At 41.0% G+C, this 21,203-nt stretch overlaps 2 protein-coding genes across 19 annotated transcripts in view; one reads left to right on the top strand and one right to left on the bottom strand.

Moving 5' to 3' along the window:
* PLAG1 (PLAG1 zinc finger) overlaps positions 1-9,813 on the bottom strand; it is a 34,473-nt gene extending 24,660 nt beyond the window's left edge. For 5 of the 16 annotated variants that reach the window (XM_088675545.1, XM_088675541.1, XM_088675542.1 and 2 more), the window contains exon 1: positions 9,433-9,681. The gene's annotated coding sequence lies outside the window, so the exon portion shown is untranslated. Of the gene's footprint in view, positions 1-489; positions 566-2,040; positions 2,175-9,432 lie in introns of all 16 variants that reach the window. The other 11 variants (XM_088675547.1, XM_088675544.1, XM_088675540.1 and 8 more) reach the window with 5 other exon arrangements.
* Positions 9,814-9,946: 133 nt separating this feature from the next.
* On the top strand, positions 9,947-19,480 carry CHCHD7 (coiled-coil-helix-coiled-coil-helix domain containing 7). 3 transcript variants are annotated; one of them, XM_035126187.3, is made up of 5 exons: positions 9,947-9,990; positions 16,186-16,250; positions 16,560-16,651; positions 17,941-18,039; positions 19,108-19,480. In XM_035126187.3, the coding sequence occupies exons 2-5, from the start codon at positions 16,235-16,237 to the stop codon at positions 19,210-19,212; spliced, it is 312 nt and encodes a 103-aa protein (XP_034982078.1). In that variant the 5' UTR covers positions 9,947-9,990; positions 16,186-16,234; the 3' UTR covers positions 19,213-19,480. The 3 variants fall into 3 exon arrangements, with proteins under 3 accessions (XP_034982078.1, XP_088531681.1, XP_034982080.1); XM_088675555.1 differs by lacking the exon at positions 16,186-16,250 and having other exon boundaries at positions 9,947-10,410; XM_035126189.3 differs by lacking the exon at positions 16,186-16,250.
* The last annotated feature ends 1,723 nt before the right edge of the window (positions 19,481-21,203 follow it).

Raw genomic sequence — 21,203 nt, forward strand, 5'->3', positions numbered from 1 at the left:
CACCCAAATACCTCCCAAATCTGCTCTGTGGGGTTCCCTCAACCCTCTGGAGCAGATTAGAGGGTGTTGTAGGGGGAGGAGAGTGAGAAGTACTGTTGTACTTGTGGAAACCATTTCACCTGCACAATGATTTAGTTGGCTTTTATGCCCTATAGAATGCAAGTGATCATATTGCAAAACAGAGTTATTGTGCCCCAAAATAAACCAATTCCATTGGAATTTGGGACTGAATTCACTGGATTGTAACAAATATTTATAGACCTCCAATCAATATACCGTTATTGTGAAAAACAATAGGGCACCTGTTCGATCTCAACTATAAGGGAGTTCTACAAAATTGGCTTTACAATAATGAATGCACAGTTCATGGTGGATACAAACCATGCATTTGGGGACTCATTGGGCTGAGGTACCTCTAGCTGCACTGTGGATCTTACTGGGGGTCCTATCGTTGAAAGGGGGAACTGGTAATATAAGATCAAAGCTTACCAAGAAATGGTCTGGCCATAACAATGGGGTTATCAGGACACCACCCTCCATTTCCAGACTCTCACTCCCACCTGCCCTGAAGCAAAGACAAGATTGAGGATGTGATCTTCTCTGTGTGTCAATGACAGACAGTCATGGAGGTTATGAAGCCAGAATGGATGTTTACACCTCAGAATACAGGTAACAGTTCTTCAACACCAACTTCAAGACCACCTTAGCAAACTTAGTCCAGAAGGGTTAGGGGTGCATGAGCAGCAATCCCAGTCTGTCTTGATTGCCAAACAGTAGGCTCTCAAAGCCCATTCCAGATCAGAGAGGTTTCTTAGCCAGATAAATGAATTATACGGACTATAACAACTCCAACTCACACATGTGTGTTTATCCAATTCAGCTGGTGCTGTAGAAAGTCATGGGTGTGCACATGAGTGTTGCTGTTTTTAAGCACCCTTCAAAGGGAAGTGTCCATTCGGGATTTCAAGTGGTAACAGTTGAGAGCCCATGACTATGGTCAGCTTCTTGTATTTTAAAGACGTGTTGCATGTTTTTGGATTATTCCTCGGGTTGAATGTAGTTGATTCCACCACCACCCTTTTTTGCATGTTCACATCATAGGTGAACAAACTTTCTTGATATCTAGCCCACATATGTCTCAGAAACGCATCCCAGAATAACTCCCTCGTGAGTACCGGGTATGTGTTATTGCGAACTGAACTGGTGCTAAACAGCTTTATTGTCAGAGCAGAAGGCCCAACAACCAAGCTACTAGCAGACAAGAGATAAGGGACAGACCAGAAAGGGACACAGTCTGTACATGGCTGTGTACCTTTTTCTGCAAATGGCCTGTCTGCTCTCTAGTGTCATAACTTCTTCTGCCTGTAACCAATGGAACATAGCTGCCAAGTTATCCTTTATTTTAAGGTATTTTCCCTTATGCTGAATAGGCTTCCTCACGAGAAAAGGGAAAACTTGGCAGCTATGCAATGGAATCAAGGAAAGCCTACTGACCTCCCAGAATATCCCAGAAGCTATCATGACTCTGCTCCATCCACCCCTTACAATATTAATTCTCAATATCCAGTTAAACACATACAGGATTACCGTACCAACATAAAAGCACTCAACACAATCTCATCGAAGCATTACCAGCTCATAATCCCCAAGAGTGTCTATATAAGCCAAATTTTCATCAATCACTTACTACCACCTTCTAGCAGTCAATGCATCAAGCCTATTCCTATCCCATTCTATTTCCACAACCACCACACATACTCTCAAGCCACCCAACACTCATACTGTAAACAGATCCCAGTTGACTCCTCCACCCTAGCTGAAGGATTCCATTATCAAGCTTTCACTTGGTCATAGGTGTAGGTCCTATCCCAACACTCAGAAGATTTGTATTCCAACTCAGGAATCCTTCAAATGGGCACATGCAGCCACTAAAACTGAAAGAGTGGTGCCCTAGCACCTCCCTAAAGCAGAACCCTTGCTTTGGTGTCATACCCCCCTTTGGGGTTGCCTCTGCTGCAGTACCCCACCACTGCAACTCACTGTTTTATGGAAGTGCCGCTTATATCTCCATGGGTCCAATATTCACCACTGCCACCTCTGCTTGGTAGTTCTCTGGCAAGCGTTGCTATTTGGCAGATGGTCTCAATCAAGAAAGCAATGACGGTTATCAGGAGCTAGGGTGGTTAGGTGTTTAAACAAAATTAGGTTACTGAAACAAATCAGTAAGCATATTGGATACAGTTGACCTTTTTATTAAAGTAATTTATTTTCTTGTTTCAAACTAATCTTTACTTGGTAATGGATCTGGACTTCAGTAGCAATCAGTCCAGCCACAGACTCCTTGAGTAACTGTGGGAAATCATTTAGCCTCCCGTAGGTTTGTTTGAGAATTAAAAATATTTCTTCTTCACTCCAAGTCTCAGGATCAGAGCATGCTATAAAATCACAGTTTTTATTAATGATAACATTAAAAGGCAATTATCAAGCTATATGTATCTAATTACTGTTAAAGTTGCTTGCTCAAAAAACAACAGATGCACTTGACAATATCCTCTTTCAATGGACTGAAATGCATTATCTGTTTATGGGAAAGTTCTTATACTTCAGTCTATACATATTTCTAATGTGGACACTGAAAAAAAATACACAATCCAACTGAACCGGCATTTTCAATAAGCATGCAATGCTGGATCTGCTCTTTAGATGCATGGTTCATAGTTTCTTAAAAGTCCCCTAGAGGAGAGTGATTAAACCTGCATCAACTACACTCTCTTCCAACAAGCATAATCAGCTTTAACAATATCTGTTTGACTTGACAGAAAAGTTTAGTTCCAGAATGTTTTAAAAATTGTTTGTACTTAGTAATGTTACTATTACTATGACTAATCTATTCTGAACATTCAAATAGTAGTTTTGTGCTAGTTAAGAATACTAAATGATTTGCTATGTAACCTCAATAAAAATGTCAGCATTTTAAAGAAAACTTTTAGTATCAAAATATATACAACTATTTAATACACAAAGCATATTTTAAACAATTATCTACACTGCAAATAATTTTTAGAACATGATTTACCAGTTGTAAAGTTAACAGCTGACTTTAATATTAAGTATAAAAATATTCCTACTCTTTTAGAACATAAATGTTTTGTATGATTTTCTATCTATCTCACACACAAACACATATGAATGAGGTTCTCTTGGCTGAACGAATCTCAATCACCAGTATGTAACTAAAATATCTTTAAGAGCCTTATGATAACAGTAGCACTGTATATTCAGGACACGTTATATGCTATCATACAATACATATAACTTTATTACATATAATATACATCTCATATGCTAACATAACAAAAACAGTTTCTTCCACTTCTCAAAATGTAATTGCGGAACATTGCAGCCATCTCATTAAGCAAACACACTGAAGAAACAAACAAATATTCATGAACATATTTAAATGAGCTTGGACTATTGCAGTTGTCAAATGGAAAAATACATTTTGTAACACAGTACTTCATTAGTGACTTAACCAGAAATTTGCAAAATTAACATAGTCACTACAAATAAGTAATTGCTTTTGTAATTAAAATCAAAGATCTATGCATAAAATCTGCTTAAATGACAAAAATTCAATATAACCATAATAATTTTGAGTTTGATGTTATTGTGGGAGGAACAATATCACAGTATTCAATATTAAAGATACATTAAAAATTAATGAATCCAGTTCACCTTGTCAACATATGAATCAGATCTTAGCTTTTATAAAAGTAGTATTTGTCCATTAAAAAGCTGATAACTAATTCCCATTAAACACTTTCTAATCTGATTTCTAGGGATATTCTCCACAAAGCGACACTTTTGGCTCAACAAGTGCAAATAAGATTATAACAGCTTATGGCAAGACACTTTCTCCCCATGCTGAATTTCCTAATTTTTCTTTAAAAGTATATTTTTCTTAATTCTCTTTCAGTTTTCTTGTTAAGCTCTTAATACTTCATTTATTTAACACAAGATGTATGAATCCCATTTTGAATATTATAACTTAGTCTTAGAACACATTCAATTTAAAAAGAGCTGAATTAAGAAATTATGCTGTCTTGCAAATAATCTGCTTCATTTTATTCTTGGAAATTATACCAGTTATTTCTATACTCACACATTTTAACATTTAATGGGTAATAGATCTGGCAAGAGATATGCATGCATATGAAACATTCTGCTACTATGTACATTCCTTAATACAGCAAGTTCAGAGAATATATATTTAAACATACTGAAATAGGTAAGAAAACTTGTTTTTATAAACTAACGAATGTTAATATGACTGCATCATCTTTCCTACTTGTTCAGTTCAGCTTACATATAAAAAAAATCCCAGCACTCACAATAACTTTGATACCAATTTTGAAGCAATTTAAAGCACAAACCATAGATTGTATGAATTCTAACAACTGTACTGATCAAAGAACATGGCACTTTCAACTAATATAAATACTTTTTGGAAACTGAATTCTTAGGTATGAGATTCCAAAAGTTATTCCTGCCATGTCCTAAGACATACTGAAAAACATATATGCAAAGGATAGGTAGCTAGAATATAAGATACCAATCAAACAATTATGTATAAAAACAAACATAAACATTTTAAAGGCTGACTTAGTGCTAGGTAAGACAGTGCACAGAAGATTCTAATTGCTACTTATGCAATAGCAATAGCAAAGAAAAATGCTAAAATTTCCAATGAAAAAGGAACATATTCAGTCTGCTGATTCTATTCACAAATCCATGACATTTCCAAATCAAGAACTAGACTACAATTGTATCTTATGTTTTCTTCCTAATATATTATCTATTTCTGAAATGTTTTGCTTGCTTAATGCAGCAACCGTCCATCATGTGTTAGATTTCAAACACATATTGTATGTCAGATCAGTACAAAATATTACATTGTTCACATATTTGAATTATTTCACATTGTCTGAAAGCTTTCTAAATAGTTAGAAATTGGTTAAAAATGGTCAACAGCTCATTTGGACAGCTATTAAATCTTTCTACTAAAACAAATGAATGGTATCTGCAGATATTTGCTTTCAGATGCATACCATCAACATATATTCAGATTTTCCTTTTAGCACTACAATATAGTGAACCACAAAAAAGTTTTGAAGACTTTACCCAATATAATTACAATTATATTTATATACACTAACATTTAAAACTTACAATGAAAAGCTCAAAAGCTACTTTAGACTTCAAAGGTTTTGCTTAAGGCAAGTAGCATCACAAAGTAGTTTGGCCAATAAGATTCACTCAAGAAGCCTTGGAATCTGTCTGCATAATCTATAGTATATAATAATGGATCTACATTATATGAATTATAAAAAAAATCAACTAATTTCATAGAGCACTGTTTTAACTAACCAACTAAAATTATATGCAAGTGCTTCATAGTTTAAACAAAATAGTTCTCAAAGATAAATGCAGCTTTATCGGAATCCATAAATTTAATATTTCAGGCTATTTTTCTACTAAGAGTTACTTTTCTCAGTCTCCTTACTGTTAAATGTATCAATGGAATGAGCATTCACATTTAAAGGCATTAAATTTGCATATGATGGAGAACTTTCATGACAGAGGAAGAAAGCAAAATTGTAATTGGTGCTTTCAGAAAATGTATTTCTTCCACAATGCTTTTACCTTAGACTACTTAATAATTGTACAGCAGATCTGTATATACATATAAAGATCCAAATGCAAGTTTTGTACTTCTCCATATCTACAAAATAGCTTTAAAATTTAGATAATGAAGAGACACCAGACTTCATGTGTTCTGACTTCTGAGCTTAACAATTCATGGCACACACTGTTATGGTTCATGCCTGTGATAAAATGTGCATGCTGTATCAAATGTATTTAGGATAAGAACTGACTACAGGCTAAATTTCTGACTATTATCCTAGGTGCACTTATGAACCTAGTATCTTAACTGGTAGATGAAAATTATCTACAAACACTAGTAAATCATGTGACATTCTTAAACCATATGGCATGCATCAACCATTTGCCAAGTTTGCTTTCAGATATTTTCTATTTTGATTTAAATGATAATGTTTATGCCAAAAATAGAGTTGTTTTCAATAAAAAATAAATGTGTATACAACTCCATGTTAACAGATAAATGTTCCCCTCATGAGCTGATTATTATTTATTAAATCTGTATACTGCCCTTCATCCAAAGATCACAGGTGGTTCACAACATAAAAATACAAAATAAGAACACAAAATACAAAATAAAACAAAAACAAACCAATAACCCTCTCCCACAGACACATTATTATTGCTATATAGTTTGTATAAATCCATTCTCTAAGAATAAATGACACAGTTTACTTTGGGGGACTGTGTCACTGGAAAACAAGGTGCTTTCATTCCAAAATCTGAAGCCACAGGGTTATCCAGGACAGTAGTCTACTACATAATGCAATAAAGGTGCAAGACATCTATGATAACAAATGATGAAATCTTATGTACACTGGAGAATCAAGCCCCCTCAACACAGTGAGACTTATATAAAAGTGAATAGAAACAGATTACACATTGAGCAGAAAATTGATTTGGTATATAAAGAACAAAAGAAAGTATAACTGATGAAGTCTCTCTCAAGATTTGGTCCATCTCTTTGAGCAGAATACCTGCTATCAAGAGTTTAATTTAGATTTAAATCAAGACAGTGAAAGAGCAAATCACTTTAAATGAAAATGTAATTGTGCATAAGAAACACAAGATCTGGGACAATAGATATCCGAAATACCATTCTACTATCCAGCAGCTTTTTAAACATTTAAGTTAAGTCTTTATAGATAACATTTCTTATCATGGAAGTTACACATTTATAAGTTAAAGATTCAGCAACATCTATCATAGATACTTTTTTGGAATCTGTTTCAATTAACAAAAATTTACTGTCAAACAAATAATAAAATCACAACTATGTATTTCAATAAAGCCAAATCAAGACACATTACACAAATCTGTAATAGAGCGATTTAGAAAAGGGCATATATTCTAACCCCTTGAATATTGCGGGTTTGAAATTCAGATCCTTTGAACACTACTTGCAGGTTTTAAATATGAACAGGTTTGTATTTTAAATCAATGGAATGAAACAGAAGACATCCAAACAAGTTGTCTATGTCTGCAAAAAGGCTTTAAAATTATACCATAAAGTCCACTAAATGTCTTGTGTTCTTCCAGTGACTTGAAAACTAGCAGAATATTATTATAATTTAGGCTATCTCTACACACACCATTCTAAATCCAAGACACAACAATGGAATTAAAATTCAGCCACCATACCACAATCTTGAGTTGCATCAGAGATAATAAATGCTAGGTCCAAACAATATCCACCAATTTCTCCTACAAAAAGGGTAAGCCAATAACTGTTTTTACACCTCAACAGCCCCCTTGGATTTAATGCAATCCACCAGGATAAGTAGCCACTGGTCTGGCTTGCCTTCAGAGTTTGATTTATGACTTTACACTTTAACAAATCCAAGCCAACTTTAGCCAGAACTTCTGCATAGGTGAGCATAGCTAGAAGAAAAGAGGAGCTGTCTCTTTAAGATACCATGCTCTGTCCCTGATCCCACGTGGAAATCAACATCAGCAGCACTTTCGCGTTTAGTTCTATGTGATGCAAGTTGAGGCATCATTTTTTAATAAACATGAGAAAATTGCAGAATACATTCTTCCCCGGAATACAAAATAGGTGAAAAAGCATGCTAAAGTAAGCCCCGGTTCTCCTCCAAAAGTGTGGTCTCACTATGTGTATTTTTCATTTTCCCTACGACACGTTGCTTCCAGTCCATACTACTCTAACAGAAAGCACTTCAAAAACCGTGGACACAAACACCGGGATCCATAGGCAACGAAAAGGTACTCCATAAATCGGAAATATTTGCTCTTTTGCATTACATATCATAATTGGGTCGGGAGAAAAGCAATGCATAGGTATTACATTTCGCGCCACCTCCCCCTTTCCCCCCACCTGTGCCCCCCCAAACAAACAAAGGGCACGAAAACGAAGGTACAAAGTTGGCATGCAGCATTTATCTCCCGTGCAATCGCTCCTCGTTGCCCCAAAGTTGTGCAGCTCGTGCATTCCCACCTCCCACCACCATTCAAGGGAGAAAGGGGATTTTCACGTTCTCGCATTGTCGGGAACGAGCTGTAAAAGAGCTTTTGCCTTTCCAAAGCAGTCATCAACAACAAAAATAGGCATCAGTTTTAACTCCTTGCTCTCTGAGAGCTGAAACCCCGACGTGAGGGGACGCGGGGTTCAACCTGATCTCTTAGGAGAGAAATCGGGGGACGGAGACGATTTGGGGCATTTTTAAGAATTTTTTGGGGCTATTTTTTATTTTGTTATATGCCTCGGTTCTCCCTCCATTTTGGTTGTTTATGATACTGACAACAAGCTGTCCCTGCTCTCTCTCCAGATCTCTCCTGCTTCCAGTTAGAGAACCCCCCCCCCACCTCCCCAATACAACCCACCCTCCAAACGGGCTCGCATTCCCAAACTCCTCTCTCGTACCCACGCAAGGGAAAGAAAAGGCTCCGCGGCCGGTCCAAGTCAGGCGGGAGGCAATCTCGTCTCTTTATGGGGTGGGGGGGAAAGGAGAGAAAAAACTTTTGTCCAATAAAAAGCGGGAGGAGAAGGGCGCTGCACGCCCCAAAGCGACTCGGGAGCCCCCTAAAGCTTTGGCCAGGGGTTCCCGCCGCCCCGTCCCGAGAGTGCAACCCACCCGCGACATTTCTGCGCAAAATGTGCCCGCTTTGGTGCTACGGCTGAATTTATATTAATTTTCTCTCATTTTTTGGGCACCGCGGGCTCTTAATGTCTTCCGCTCCCTCCTCGCTGCTGCTGCTGCTACTGCTGCTGTCACTATATTCAAAGCACAAGCTCCGGAGCTCCGGGGGGGGGGGGGAGATAGAGAAGAGAGAGACTCAGAGCGAGGAAAGCGCGGTGGGGGGGGGGGCTTCTCAAAAAAGTTTCTGCAAAACCGCCTCCCCGTTTGTATAACAAGAAACGAGGGGGAAGAAGGAGGGGGGTGCGATCCTCTTTGCAGCCTCTCAGTGAAAACCTCACTGAAGGAGTCGGGGGGGGGGCGCGGAGGAGAGGAGAAATCAGAAAGCTAAGGAAAGCGAGGCTTTATTTCGAGGGGCTGCTCCTGGGGACCCCCGCGAAAAGCGCGACGCAGCCCAAGAGTGCAGGGGAAGGAGATGGAGCCGCACAAACTTTCCCTCATCGCTGCCGCTCCGCTCTCCCCCCTTCTCCTCCTCCTCCCCCTTCAGAATTTAAATAACCCTAATATTTCCCTGCTGAACCCCGGCTCCTGACCCCCAAACCCGCAGCAGACTCACCGCGGGAGCCTCAGCATCCCCTCAGCGCCCTCTTCCCGCCTTTTACAGGGTTCTCCGATTTTTCTGTAATTTTTTCCCCATATTTCGGGCTGGACGCGGCGGGCCTGGAAATTGTTTGCTTTCCCCTCTTTCCAGCAGCCATTGTAGTGTATGCGCTGCGGTGCAGCTCAGCCTGCCGCACACGCCGCGCCCACACCGCCAGCCGCCCACACGCGCCGCGGGTTGGACACCTCCCCCTGTCACTCAGCCCTTTGGCCGCACCCTGAAGGCGGCCGCTTCGGAGCTCGCGGCTCGCCCCGTTGGAAGGACGGGACGCCGCTCCGGGAAGGGAGAGGAGGAGCCGCGCGCGGATTGGCTCGGCGGCGGCGGGCTCGGAGCTGTCTTTCAGAGCGCCTTGGCGAGAGCGATTGGGCGCCGGGCTTGTCAGTTTCGGCAGGGCTGCGGGGCAGTAACGGGGTAGGCTGCGCCGCTTATAAGGTGGCTGCCCAAGCCGCTGACGTCTTTCGGATTGGAAGCGAGTCCCGAGCCCGCGAGTCGGTTTCCCTCGCGGCGGGTGAGGTGAGTGTCGCCTCCCGAGGAGCTGCCTGGTCCCCAGGCGTCCGGTCCGGCCTCGCCGTGGCAGCGCCAACCTCCCGCCCGCTCTAAAGGGCAGCGCCAAACTCCCGTTCGCTCCCTCCGGCGGCTGGCTTCGTTGCCGGGCAGGCGAGGCGGGACGGAGCGTGGCAGCAGGCTTAGCGGTGGCAGGCCCCGCGGCTCCACGCGGAGCAGCCTCCGAGAGCTGTCTCTAGGCTAGAGGCTTGTGGAGGGCGGGCCGGGACGGCGGCGGCTGCAGGCCCGTGCAAAGCGCCCATGGGTGCGCCCAGGTGCTCCTCCTGACGCTGCTCCGCCCATCGCTGCCCTTTCTGTGGCTGGACCAGGAAGCGCTTCTTTCTTTTTGCCCTCCCCGGCTCAGTGGTGGCTCCCGACATGGCAGCTGAAGTGGGTGCGGTGTGTGTGTGTGTGTGTGTGTGTGTGTGTGTGTGTGTGTGAGTAAAAGACACGCAGCATGTTGTCGCTCCCATCCTATAGCTAGCTGCTGCCCCAGGGCTCGGGGTGGGTTGGGGGCTTCAGCATCCACATCCTCCAGCCCAGCCCATCCGCCGAATGAGACAGGAATTAAAGAGATAAGGGCTTCGACGTCAAATCTAAAGCGGTTTGGCTCCCCCATCCCTTCATTCATTCATTCATTTTTCTTTTTGCACCATTCTTATGTTGCATCGACTCTTTTCTATTCTGACTCTGGCATCTGTAGAGACTGCCTTGAGTTCTACTGTTTCAGTAAATGGTAGGGAAAGCAGCTTTGCTGAGCCTGTGGGCCTCCTTGACAGCACTTGGTTGGAAAGGGAGAGTATGTTAGACTGGAGGGGGGGATCCTCCAGACTGTCAGTCTTATTTCATATGTATTCTGCAGCATGTTGTTGACACAATAATAGTGCCTTCCAGTAGCACCTTAGAGACCTTGTCATAGGTATGAGCTTTCGTGTACATGCACATGAAAGCATGCACATGAAAGCTCATACCTACCGTATGACAAACTTAGTTGGCCTATAAGGTGCTACTGGAAGGAATTTTTTTTTTTTTGCTTAGACTACGTCAGACCAACACAGCTACCTACCTGTAAACAATAATATAGTGCATTAGTGATGGCTTTATTATGTGATGCTTCTTCAGTGCTACTGGATTATTGCTGTCCAGAGGGGTTATTATAGAGCAACAACAGCAACCCCAATCTTGAATATATGTGTAATTAATAGTTAGTGTCTTTGATTTTATGGTGTTAATTCTTCTTCTTAGTGGGTTGTGAAAAGTGCTATTCTGAATAATGCTTTTTGTAGGGTAGAGGGCACTGTGAATGAGGTTAAGAACCAAGAGGGAGGTGTCCCAAAAAAATTGGGAACCACTGTTATAGTTGGAAAATTTGATCTCTTTGGCTACTTAAGCTATCGGTTCCTTGGGTTGTGTGTGGCCTTTCACTTTCAGGAAACAATCTGATTGGTGTTGAAGTGTGGCAAGTTCTTTTCTCCAACCTTCTATATAAGACAAACCTGTCATTACCACATTGAGGGGTTTTTTTAATTGACATGGTTTTGTACTTGGCACATTATTTTTAGGCTTTCCCCATCCTTATGAGAGACAGAGACCTTCATTGTAATCTGGAAAAGCTTGGGACTGTTATCCAACAGTTGAAAAAGTGGCTTGTGAGAGAGAACATGACAAATAGCATCATTTCAATGCAATGATAAACTAGAGTTTCACACTCCAGGAATGAGCCAGCTTTGGACTTAAGCACACTCCCATCTGTTCTCTTCTCCATTGCAGCCACAAGGAAGATATCAAAAGCATTTGCTTCCTGTCATAAACTAACCAAGATTTGTCAGTATGCACTGGGATACACTGGGATTCATTTTAACTTTAAATTGAGGCTTTACAATCCTGGCTTGTTTGGATTTGGATAGAACACAGCTAAAACTAGCTTCAGTTCTTTGTATGGATATAACAATGCACAACAGTTGAAAATGGAAGCAAATTCTTCTGAACTGGGTGAGGTGCAAGTCTGAGGCTCATCAAGGTCTATTCCCATAGCGCAGAACTATGGCTTAGGGCAGGCATCCCCAAACTGCAGCCCTCCAGATGTTTTGGCCTACAACTCCCATGACCCCTAGGTAACAAGACCAGTGGTCAGGGATGATGGGACTTGTAATCTAAAACATCTGGAGGGCCGAAGTTTTGGGATGCCTGGTTTAGGGTTTCATCCAGATAAGGGCAGGGTCATGCAACTTGTCCCTTCTGTGGGAAAACTAAAATTTATAATTGGGATTTGAAACTGGATTTCAAGTGCTAGTTTAAGAGCTGCCTTTTGAGGGATGTACTTTTCAATTTAGAGGTGTGGTTGGGAGTTGTTTTAGCTGAAAGGAGGAACTTGCTGAATGACTATTTTAGGGAGCTGGTATACCGTGTTTCCCACATTTTAAGACACCGTCTTATATTAATTTTACTCAAGAAAATACGCCTATGGCTTATTTTCGGGGGGTGTCTTTTTTAAAAAAATATTATTACTGTAAGTACCCCTCCTTACCGCGGCCAGCATTGCTGCTGCTGGGTCCCGCTAGCTCAGGGCGCACAGCAAGGAGGACGCCTCTGACCAAAAGTTTAAGGGGGGCGTGTCGGGAATGTTCCATTTGGCAGGGGGGAGTTGGAGGCACAATAGTCCTCCATTGCAGGGCCTTCGTGGTCCCTTCCAATTCCACAATTCTGTGAAACCGGAGGACATAATCGACAATGGTGGCATATGACAAAGGCGACGCTAAGCAAACCAAGCCGAGAACGGATGGCATAGGCAGAAAAGTCCCTCCTCCCCTCCTCCCCCGACGCTGCGGTGGACCTGCTGGCGGTGCTGAGCGGGGGGCCGAGGCCGTAGAGCATGGCTCATGCAGGTGGCTGGAGCGGGAGCGCTGGGGCTGCCGTGGGGCTGAGCTGCACCATGCAGGCATTGCTGCTGGCGTTGCTGCTGAGGCTGGCGCCGGTGGGGGACATGCCCGTGCCTGTGCCCGCAGCAGTGGCGAGGGTGAGGGTGCTGGCCGGCTCGGCGCGCTGCGCTTGGCTGTTGCTGCGCCGAGCACCGGATCGAGGACCCGGTCTGCAGAGTTAGCGCCCAGCAACGCCGCACGGAGCATCGCCTCCTCAATCCAGCACGGCGCTGCTGAGCGCTGACTCTGCAGACCGGATCCTCGATCCGGTGCTCCGTGCAGCGCTGATCAGTGCTGACCCGGCAGGCCACCGGATCAAGTAAGCAGCCTGGAAGCTTCCCAGGGTGGTGGGAAAGAAAGAGGGAAAAGATGTCGGCGGGGAGAGAAAACGCGTGAGTCCTCTCCCTTTCTTTCCTGCTTAGCCAGCTTGTGGGCAGGCCGAAGCAATCGAGCCGACGTCTCTAATGACAGAACAGCTTCTGTTATTAGAGACGTTGGCTCGATTGCTTCGGCCTGCCCACAAGCTGGCTAAGCAGGAAAGAAAGGGAGAGGACTCACGCGTTTTCTCTCCCCGCCGACATCTTTTCCCTCTTTCTTTCCCCCCTCCCACCACCCCGGAAAGCAACATAGGCGAGGATCAATTGCTTTCGCCCAGGGGTTGCCATTTTACAGGAACAAACAACGTGAAAAGAAAACAGAAGCAACAAGCCCAGTCAGCAGTGCCTCCCTCCCTCCAACTCCCCCCCCCCGCCAAATGGAACTTCTCGACAACCCCCTAAACTTTTGGCCAGAGGCGTCCTCGGCCCCGTTCCCACCTTCGCTGCTGGGCGCCGACCCTGCAGGTAGACCTATGTCTTATTTTCGGGGTATGTCTTATATTTTAAAAATCTTAAAAATCCTGCCATGGCTTACTTTATGACTACGGCTTAAAAAAGGGGAAACACGGTAGTAGAGAATCCACTCCTCATTCCTAATGTGTGCCAAGAGGGATAGGACTATATGTAGTGTTTAGCCTCCATGGACAAGGTTATCCAGTTGAGGAAGCTGTTTAATCTTTTGTGATGACTGCATGAAAAAAAGCCTTGTGGGTTCCAAAGCTTTCATCTTTACTGTTAATACTCTACTAATAATTATAATTAATGACTGCCACCTGAGAGAAGCAAAAAATATTTAGGTGTTTCAAAACAAAAAAAGACCTGAGGTGTATAACAAACATAAGAACAAATATATGTTGTCAGCACATTAGTATGAATGGCTGTGTTAATAATTTAAATTAACATGCTTAAGGACTTGTAAGAAGGTAGATTTGTTCCCATATATCTAGACTTGCATGCTTTTTAAAAAATGAAATACCAAAGCGTAAAAGGGGAACCAGGGTTAGAGAGCACCATTGATGGGAATGTTGTTTACAAAGTTAACAAATATTCAGATTAGCTGGTGAACAATGTATATATTTTAGCCAAAAGTTTGGAATTGTACTCATCAGAATACAGGCCTCCTTGGATGTGTGACTTGGTCTAGTCATACTGGCCAAAAAATTAAATCTAAATTCTCTCTGCGACCGTACTGCTTCTTGGATGCCTTGCAGATGTTAGTAGTATCTTGCCAATATTATTTCTGGTAAGATTATAAAAGTAAGCAGGTTTTTTAAAGTGCCGTTCAGAGTGTTATATGAAAGTGTATTTAGTTCTCTTGTAAAGCATACCAAGTCATGCATTTTTAGATGATGCTGTGATATTGATGGGAAAATCTGAAGTGATGATGTATTGTAAAACATGCTGCTGGCACCTAGAATCCGAAGTATTCTTCCTTTTTCCTAAAACATGAGATTTTTATTAAGTATTTTCCATAATATAATAAATTAGCAGCTGCAGAAGATACAAATAACACAAGTAAAATACAGAGTCCTCTCTTCAAAGTAATTCTTAGCCCTTACCACCCAAGCAGCTCCTCCCAGCTCTTGTCTAGGATCTTTGCTTTCTCCTCCCAGCCTCTCGCCCTGAGATACCAACATTTTCCCTATTTAAAGTATTCTTCCAGCTCTACTTTGAGGAATCATTTCTAGCCAAACTTAAGCCTATATGTTTCAAATTACAAATATCTACATTCTCTTCAAATAATAGTTTGGTCTTTAGTAATATGTTTGGGGCAGGTGTTAGGAGCCTATGACCCTCCTGATGTTGCTGTTCTACATTTTCATATTTCACTGGTTTTCTGCTGAATGCAGTAAACAGAAATGTGAAACCCATGAAAAGTAAGAGGAATGAAGCTTCTGTTATATCAAAATCTTGTCACCATATTGCAGGAGTAATATGGTTTGCAGGCTCCCTAATTACATTTTTTAAGAATTTGAAAGCACTTTTCTTACATAAGTCCTAAAAGTATTACTCATCCAGTACAGCATCCCAGTAATTTTCATAAAGACATGGTATGTAAAAACTTGTGTTGGGTCACATACCAGCTGCAAGGATATCATTCAGACCATGGCTTGAAGCTGGTTAACAAACCACAGTTCTAGCACAGTTACAGTTGTTGCTCCATCTCAAGAAGCTGTTAGACCTTGAAGACTGGAATGAATTTATGAATGCTAAGCAGATGGAAAATCAAAGCAGACGGACAGCTTTAAACTATGGTTATGAATCTTAATCCTATAAATTCTAACAATAAAGTAAAAATAGTGGATTTCCTATTGTACATTTGTAAGTGCAAGCCATGGTTAGCACAAAACGTGATAACATATCTGCATTGAAGCAGTAAAGGTAAAGGGACCCCTGACCATCAGGTCCAGTCGTGTCCGACTTTGGGGCTGCGGCGCTCATCTCGCTCTATAGGCCGAGGGAGCCGGCGTTTGTCCGCAGACAGCTTCCGGATCATGTGGCCAGCATGACAAAGCTGCTTCTGGCGAACCAGAGCAGTGCACGGAAACACCATTTACCTTCTCGCCAGAGCGGTCCCTATTTATCTACTTGCACTTTGATGTGCTTTCGAACTGCTAGGTGGGCAGGAGCTGGGACCGAGCAACGGGAGCTCACCCCGTTGCAGGGATTCGAACCGCCGACCTTCTGATCAGCAAGCCCTAGACTCTGTGGTCTAGCCTTACTATTGTTGAAGTATAAGAGATTTGCAGAAATATGAATTGGCTGTGAAACAGTATTTTAAAACATTGATTTAAAACATTAATTCAACTTCCTGAAAGTAAAAAATAATTAATAATGGACTATTCAGTTCTCCTTTCTATTTTTTTTAGTTTCAAACAATGGAAAAATGGGATTTATCCCCAGTTTGAGAGTACCCTCATGACTCTACATAGAGGTGACTTGGCTGGAACTTGTATTTTCTTGCTCACATTAGCACCCCATTTAGCTGCTAGCATTAGTCTGCATTAACCCACAGGATGGCTTTTGGAAATTTGATCTCTGGATTAAATCTATAGTTTTGGTGGTGGTGTATGAAGAGAACATTCAAATGTTAAATTTTGGGGTGAGAACCTATCTATGTGCTTCCCCCCACCCACAAAATAGTACTGCTGATAATATGCACCGTTCCTTGGAAAATGCCTTAAATCCTAATTAAGAGAGATCCTGTTTTGTTTTGTTTTAAATACCTCCTCCTTTCTTCTAGGTGCTGTCTTTAAAGTACCACCACAAACCAATATCTTTATGTCTAGAAAAGTGCAACGTCTTCGAGATCATGACATAAATCCCTGCCTTGTGGTAAGAATGTGAATTGTAGTAAACACAGATTCTTTTTGTTAGTATTATTATGTAGTTTGATGCTACACACTGTTAGGCATTTTAAAACATTGGAATAGTTTTTGTGTTCTTGAAATGTTCCATAAATAGAATCAGTTTGTTGCCATCTGTAAAAAATATAAATGTACACCAGGATGCCTTCTTAAGTACAAAACTAGTTCAGAATTGTTTGTCACTATAAATATTTTCCTTTTCATTAATAAAGTATTTAAAATTTGTTATCAAAAATACCAGCCAGCTGGAGAACAAGGGATACATACATAATCTATTTTTGTCTGCTCAAGCCACACAGACAGTCCTGATATTTTTCTGTCTTATAGTTTGAGGTCCTGATTTCATCTGACAACATTTAATCATTAAATAGTTCACCAGAGAATAGAATTTATTGTATTTAACAAGTACATATGTCCTAATTGTACATTTTTGAGACAAGTCAAAGGGAGAAAGAAAGATAATCACATCTGTGGTCCTAAGAAAAATCACACCCCAAACACCTATTAGTCCTAGGAAGGATCATAGCAATCCTTCATCGCTCATTGCAAATGAGTGAAACAGAGCCATTTTTCTCCTCCCCCACATTCTGTACTAACTTTTTTCTTTGTTTTGTACAATTGTTTTCTACAAACTTTAATGTGAATTAAATTATATAATCAGTTACCTGTAGTTTAAGGCATTCTTAGTATTTTCTGGTCTGAAATACAGAATGATTTGTTTTCTTGTGTGCCTGGTAGGCAGATTGGATGATCTCCTGGGTTAAGAGGTTTTGGTGGTTTTTCTTTTCTTTCTTTTTTTAACAACCATCACTCTTCCATTTGCACATTAGTTGAAATGTATTTCTTGGCACAGATTGTTGGGGTTTTTTTTTCATTTGGGAAGTATCTTGCAGGTATGCTGACTGCTGTTAATGCCCTTCATCTAGATGGGTGAGCACAAACTTATTTGAACTTAAAACTGCAAAGCAGCTGAGAGTCCTTTTTTCGCAAGCTTCTCAATTTCAGGCTAATCCTGATGGGCATTTCTCTCTTAGGTACTCAGTGTAGCATGACTTGCTTTCTTCTAAATATGCTTGGGATTGCATTTTGAACCAATCTTCTGAGGAAGCATAATAAGTACCACTTAGTTCGTACATACAGAATTTCAGCTTTGCTGTTCAGCAGCATTTCAACCAGTATGTGTGGCATTTAAAACATGTGGGAAGTTAATATTTGTCCCCTGTTGGCTTTTTAAGTGTATCTTGTTTCATATTCAAGGAAGCAGATGCCTCTAGCAAATGTATGGATAAGAACAACTACAATAAAGATGCATGCACCCTGTACTTTTTAAGATACAAGAGCTGCAAAAAGTTTTGGGTAAGTAGGTTAATCACACTGTAATCAGAATGTTTGTGGTATTTTTTACATCTGAACTTGCAAGATCATGGAAATGCACTTTAATTAGCCATTGATCTTGGAAAAGCCGGCAATTTTAATGAGGCAATGTATTTTAAACTGCTGTGGGTATATGAAAACACAATTATGATGATGATACTCACACAATCCAATTTATAGAATTTAGATGCAGACCCCAGTCCCAATAAAAGTGCAAGAGTTATCAGGGGTTGCCTTACCCTAGTCCTGCAGGGGCATATGCTTTTGCAGCCAAATAGATCAAAATTAGATAGCACTGTCTTCATGTGAGGCAGTGGACTCACAAAGTAGAGCTAGCCAGATGCTGTTATTCATTACAGCAACAACACTATTTCCATCTTTTCCCAGGTAGTAGCTCCTCAAGCTGACATCCTTGCTAAAGCTGCTAGCACATCTCTAGCTCTTCCTTGGTAGTAAACTAAATGTGTGGCTAAAGAGGGAAAGTTAAGGCACAGTGCTCTCCAGGCAGTTCTAGGAAGTGCAAACAGTCCAGATTTGTGCAAGAAATCATTTCGGGACCATGTTCCATTTCCAAACTGCTCAATCGTTGCTGGTGTGGATCATTAACAGTTTACTTGATTGAATTTCACTTTAGATATCTGATACCATTCTCCTTTAACCTGCTTTGCTTTGAATCAGTCTTTGCCATCTTAATGGGCATAGCTACCGGTATGCAGGGAGTTCACATTTATTTTGAGTTAACATGACTTCTCCAACTTTAGACTCTAATTAAGCAGAATATTTTTAGCAGAGAAAATGCTGCTTTTAAATTAGCAAATACGTGGCATATTATGTGCAAACTGGTTTTGGTAGGTTGTCCCCTTGTAGCTTTGTATTGCAGCAAAATGACAATTCTTGTAACCCAGTGTCTTGAAACAAGTAGGGGAAAGTTGCCAGTATATCAACTTCGAAGACAGCTAGACTTCCAGTTATCTAAATATTTAAAATACATATTTTACTAATAATGAAGATAATTTAATTCACTGCCACACTGATTGTCTGTATTTTTAGAATGGCATCGTGATGCAGAGAAGAAAAGATGGAATCAAACCAGATATGCCTACAGCAGAAGAGAGAGAGAAGATCCTGGCATCAGTAGGAAAAATACCATACTGATTGTGCAGTGTTACAGTGGTGTTGTTGTAAGCAAGACATTCTGGAAAGAATGTTGAAAAACACCATTAGACTTGGTGGCTATTGTTGCCACCTTCTCAAACACCTTTGTACAATACCCTTCTGAACAACAATTTAGGGTATTGCGTCTATAAGCTGGTTTTTATTGAAAGCAGAAACCTGAAGCCTTGATGACTATCAGAAAGTAACTTACTGTACATGGTATGTAAGAGAAACTTTTAGTAATAAATCAGCCTTTTTAACGATGAAACTATGTTTTTTTTAATTTTTATGCTATGCTATTAAAAAGCAAACAATTGAATCTCATAAGATTACAAACTGTGGCATATAGGAATTTAATTTGAGAGAAAAAGCCTAGGTTATACCATATTAGGAGAAAGAGTGAATATTGTTCTGAAAGAAGGAGAACCACTTTTAGTTAGATTTGCTTTACATAATTGGGGGATTCTCTAATTTGTCTATAGTAAATCAGTTTTGCAATTGTATCAATATTGCACGTCCTGAAAAATGAAACACTTAATTGGTGTTATGCTAGTCTTCAGTACAATACAGTGGTACCTCGGATTACAGACGCTTCAGGTTACAGACGCTTCAGGTTACAGACTCCGCTAACCCAGAAATAATACCTCGGGTTAAGAACTTTGCTTCAGGATGAGAACAGAAATTGTGTGGCAGCAGGAGACCCCATTAGCTAAAGTGGTACCTCAGGTTAAGAACAGACCTCCAGAACAAATTAAGTTCTTAACCCAAGGTACCACTGTACTATATTCTCAATTCCTGGACCGGCTCTGCATCCCCAAAAGGAGAACAGAGCGGGAAATCTTACAATTCCTATTGTTGGGGAAGGACCAGGTGCTCACCAAGACGGTGGCTCATTATCTTCATTTGCTATTTTCTCGTCGTTATATTCTGCAGTCGTCTGAATTATTAGAAGCCCCAATGTCGTGAAAGCGGATAGCGGAATACTCCCTTCTCTCTCTTAACACAGCGTTTGCCACAGTGATAGTTTTAATCTGTTATTATTTTGTCTGCGTGTTTGTTTGATGCCAATAAACAAACTGTACTATATTCTCACCACAGTAACAGATCTAGTTACAACTTGAGTATCTCCTTTCACCACAGATTGATTCAAATAATTCAGTAGTATAGCAACTGGGTCTTCTGATAAACTGTATTGCGGAACTTCCTATTTACCAACACTATTTCCCACCAATTATTACATCACAATTCTGGAATTGTGTAAAAGTTGAGGTACAATTTAACATATCTCAAACTGTCATCATTTTGCAAATTACAACTAATTTTCAGCCTCTGTTGAGTCAGGAATCACTTGTGATGCATCTTTAGCATGTTTCCTATTGAGTTCATAGAATCATAGAAATGTAGAGTTGGAAGGGACTCCAGTTCCTTTAATGCAGGAATCTCAGCTAAAGCATTTATGATAGGTGGCCATCCAACCTCTGCTTAAAAATCTCCAAAGGAGAGTTCTTCTGAGGGAGCCCACTGTCAAACAGCTCTAGCGGTCAAAACGTTTTTTTCCTAATGTCTAGTTGGAATCTCTTTTCTTGTAACTTTAAGCCATATGTTCAAATTTCATTTTGTTTGGACCCAGTTCTCCAGTTTGTTAAGCAGTTAAGGTATTTTGATTCCCCATTCTGTCTTCTGCAGCATTAGCCACCCCTCCCAGTTTGCTGTCATCTGAAAATTTGATGAGCATCCCCTCAGTTCCTTCACCCTAGTTTTTCATTAAAATGTTGAATATCAGCCGGCCCATAACAGAACCCTGCAGCTTGTCACTTTTTTCCAGGAGGAATCATGGACTTGTCAAGAGCCTAACAAAAATCAAGATACACTACTTCCACAGCATTCCCCTGATCTACCAAGCTTATAACTCGTATCAAAAAAAGAAAAAGGATTTGTCTTGCATGGCTTATGTCAGGGGGACTCCTTACAGGAACCCTCCCCCAGTCATC

The sequence above is a fragment of the Zootoca vivipara genome, chromosome 8 (genome assembly GCF_965207765.1).
Source record: "Zootoca vivipara chromosome 8, rZooViv2.hap1.1, whole genome shotgun sequence".
In the NCBI taxonomy this organism is placed as follows: Eukaryota; Metazoa; Chordata; class Lepidosauria; order Squamata; family Lacertidae; genus Zootoca; species Zootoca vivipara.